This window comes from Anarrhichthys ocellatus, unplaced genomic scaffold (assembly GCF_004355925.1).
Source record: "Anarrhichthys ocellatus isolate YVR2014 unplaced genomic scaffold, GSC_Weel_1.0 scaffold5499, whole genome shotgun sequence".
NCBI classification, from domain to species: domain Eukaryota; kingdom Metazoa; phylum Chordata; class Actinopteri; order Perciformes; family Anarhichadidae; genus Anarrhichthys; species Anarrhichthys ocellatus.
Window position 1 is genome coordinate 1,345 of NW_022285473.1, and position 2,114 is coordinate 3,458.

Below are 2,114 nucleotides of genomic sequence, written 5' to 3' on the forward strand. Positions count from 1 at the left end.
TAAAAGAATTTTGGCAGCTTTAATCATTTTCCACTCTGCAGAGAGTTCAATGATGTTCAGAAAACCTTTTGTCCTTTCACACAAAACAAACCTGGTAAAGGATTAATCATACTTGTAATGCTGTAGCTATATGTGTTGTTCTATGGCATCATAATATGTATTATCCATGCATTATAATGCATTGGTTCTTATGCCCCTAAAGAACAGTTTGACACTTTGGAAATGACTTATTCACTCTCTTGGTGAGCGTCAGATGAGCAGGTCCATAAATGCATCAGTAAACATGCCTCTATTTTCACTTCTGATCAGTTGAAAAATGCATTTTTTTTCCCATCTGTTAGATAAATTCATGAATTATATGCAGAATGTGAATTAATTGTAGTTAATGTTTCAAAAATTGGAACCAAAAAGTATTAAAAAAAAGTTTTGTCATTTTTCTAAATATCAACTGGAGCTTTGAGTTGACGGCTGACAACTGCAGTGTCATGTTAACGGAAGTTGCTAACTGTATGTTTTTCAGCTTACATCATCCCACGAGACATTTTCATTTGAAATAAAACCCACGGTGGTTCTGTGTCTTGTGAATTCACTGGAGCTGGAAGCTTTCGTGGGAATGCTTGTTTTCTTCACCGGGATTTCCACGTAATACAAACTTGGTACAACATCAAACGACACCTTTTGAAGCTCTTGTCACATTGTTATATTTTATTCTTTCTTTACAAACAGCACAATTACAATAGTGTTCTCCACACGGAATGATATTCAGGATTAGAGCGCATAGCATCAACATTAAAAGATTGGTCATAAAAGCTTCATTTACGGTTTGAAGCAGGCTGTGACTGATTAGTATGCATGTACATTATTTAAATGACGGAATGCAATACAGTTTTGCCAAAAGAAAAGTCAAATATGAATTTCATGTATCAAAGAAGGCAATCGATGGAATGACCTCGCTAGTTTTCTTAAATGATCATGGCTTGACATGACTCAACTGTCTGCTTTAGGTTTCATCCACCTCCTGGCGGCTAACGAAATCCCTGCACCGGTGAGGAGTATAGCCGATCTCATGGCTAAAGTTGCTGCTGCTGCTGCTTCTTCTGCCACTATAGCAGCACCAGCTAGAGGGCCAGCTGTCACTACTGCTGCCAAAGCCAACTGAGTACCCACAGTGTTCATATAGCCTGCGCATCTGCTCCACCGTTCCTTCAAACTCTTCTTTCTCTGGGCCTCTTCGTACATGCCTCTGGTGTAATGGTCACCATTTAAGCGCACTATCTCGTCTATCTTTTCAAACAGATCAGCCACCTGAGTGCGATTTCCCATGCAAGTGTTGTCAAACACAGTGTACCTTCCTGTATAGCTCCTGATTAACTCCCTGAGTTCAGGATCTTGGTCTAAATGATCTTCAATGGACTCCTCCTTGAGCATGTCTCCCCTAGTGAAGAGCACCAGAGTGTAATTGGAGACTTCCTCACCAAAGTTGTCTTTGATCCACTTGATGGCATTCTTCTCCTCTTCAGTAAAGCGTACATCCAGTCTGATCACTAGCAGGAATATATGGGGTCCTGGGTCAGACAGCGTGATACAGTTCTCTATTTCTCTTTTCCACTGGTCTTCTTTAAGCGCCGTGTCAAAGACTCCCGGGGTGTCGACCACACTCACAGTTCTTTCATCATAGTGGCCGCTTTCTTTCTCACATGTCTTTGTCACAGAAGAAGGAGAAATCTCTGAGGTGAAAGCTGTTCTTCCCAGGATGGTGTTCCCTGTTGCACTCTTTCCTGATCCAGTCTTCCCCAGCAGGACAATCCTCAGGTCCCTGACAACTGGAGAGCTGCAGTCTGTGGACAGAAAGACAGAAAGACACTTCATCTGAACTTCTGAGAGCTTTTAGGTCAGCTTACATAAGGAGTGCAAAAAGCCTGCATACAGTATATTCCTACACACAAGTAAAGACACTCACCTTCCATTGAGGTTAAACCCATCTTGTTGTAGATAAAGAAATACCAGGAAAACACAAGTCAAACCTGACTTTGAACCACTACCACTGTGCGTTTCTGAACCTTTCCTTCCAGATCACAAAAGGTCTGTCATTTTGTTTGCCAGTAATCCCTCCC

The 2,114-nt window shown here is 41.4% G+C and overlaps 1 protein-coding gene across 1 annotated transcript; it reads right to left on the reverse strand.

Moving 5' to 3' along the window:
• Positions 1-685: 685 nt before the first annotated feature.
• On the reverse strand, positions 686-2,097 carry LOC116379909 (GTPase IMAP family member 4-like). Its single transcript, XM_031841868.1, has 2 exons — positions 1,961-2,097; positions 686-1,838 (listed from the first exon to the last, which is right to left on the reverse strand). The coding sequence occupies exons 1-2, from the start codon at positions 1,980-1,982 to the stop codon at positions 988-990; spliced, it is 873 nt and encodes a 290-aa protein (XP_031697728.1). The 5' UTR covers positions 1,983-2,097; the 3' UTR covers positions 686-987.
• Between the last annotated feature and the right edge of the window lie 17 nt (positions 2,098-2,114).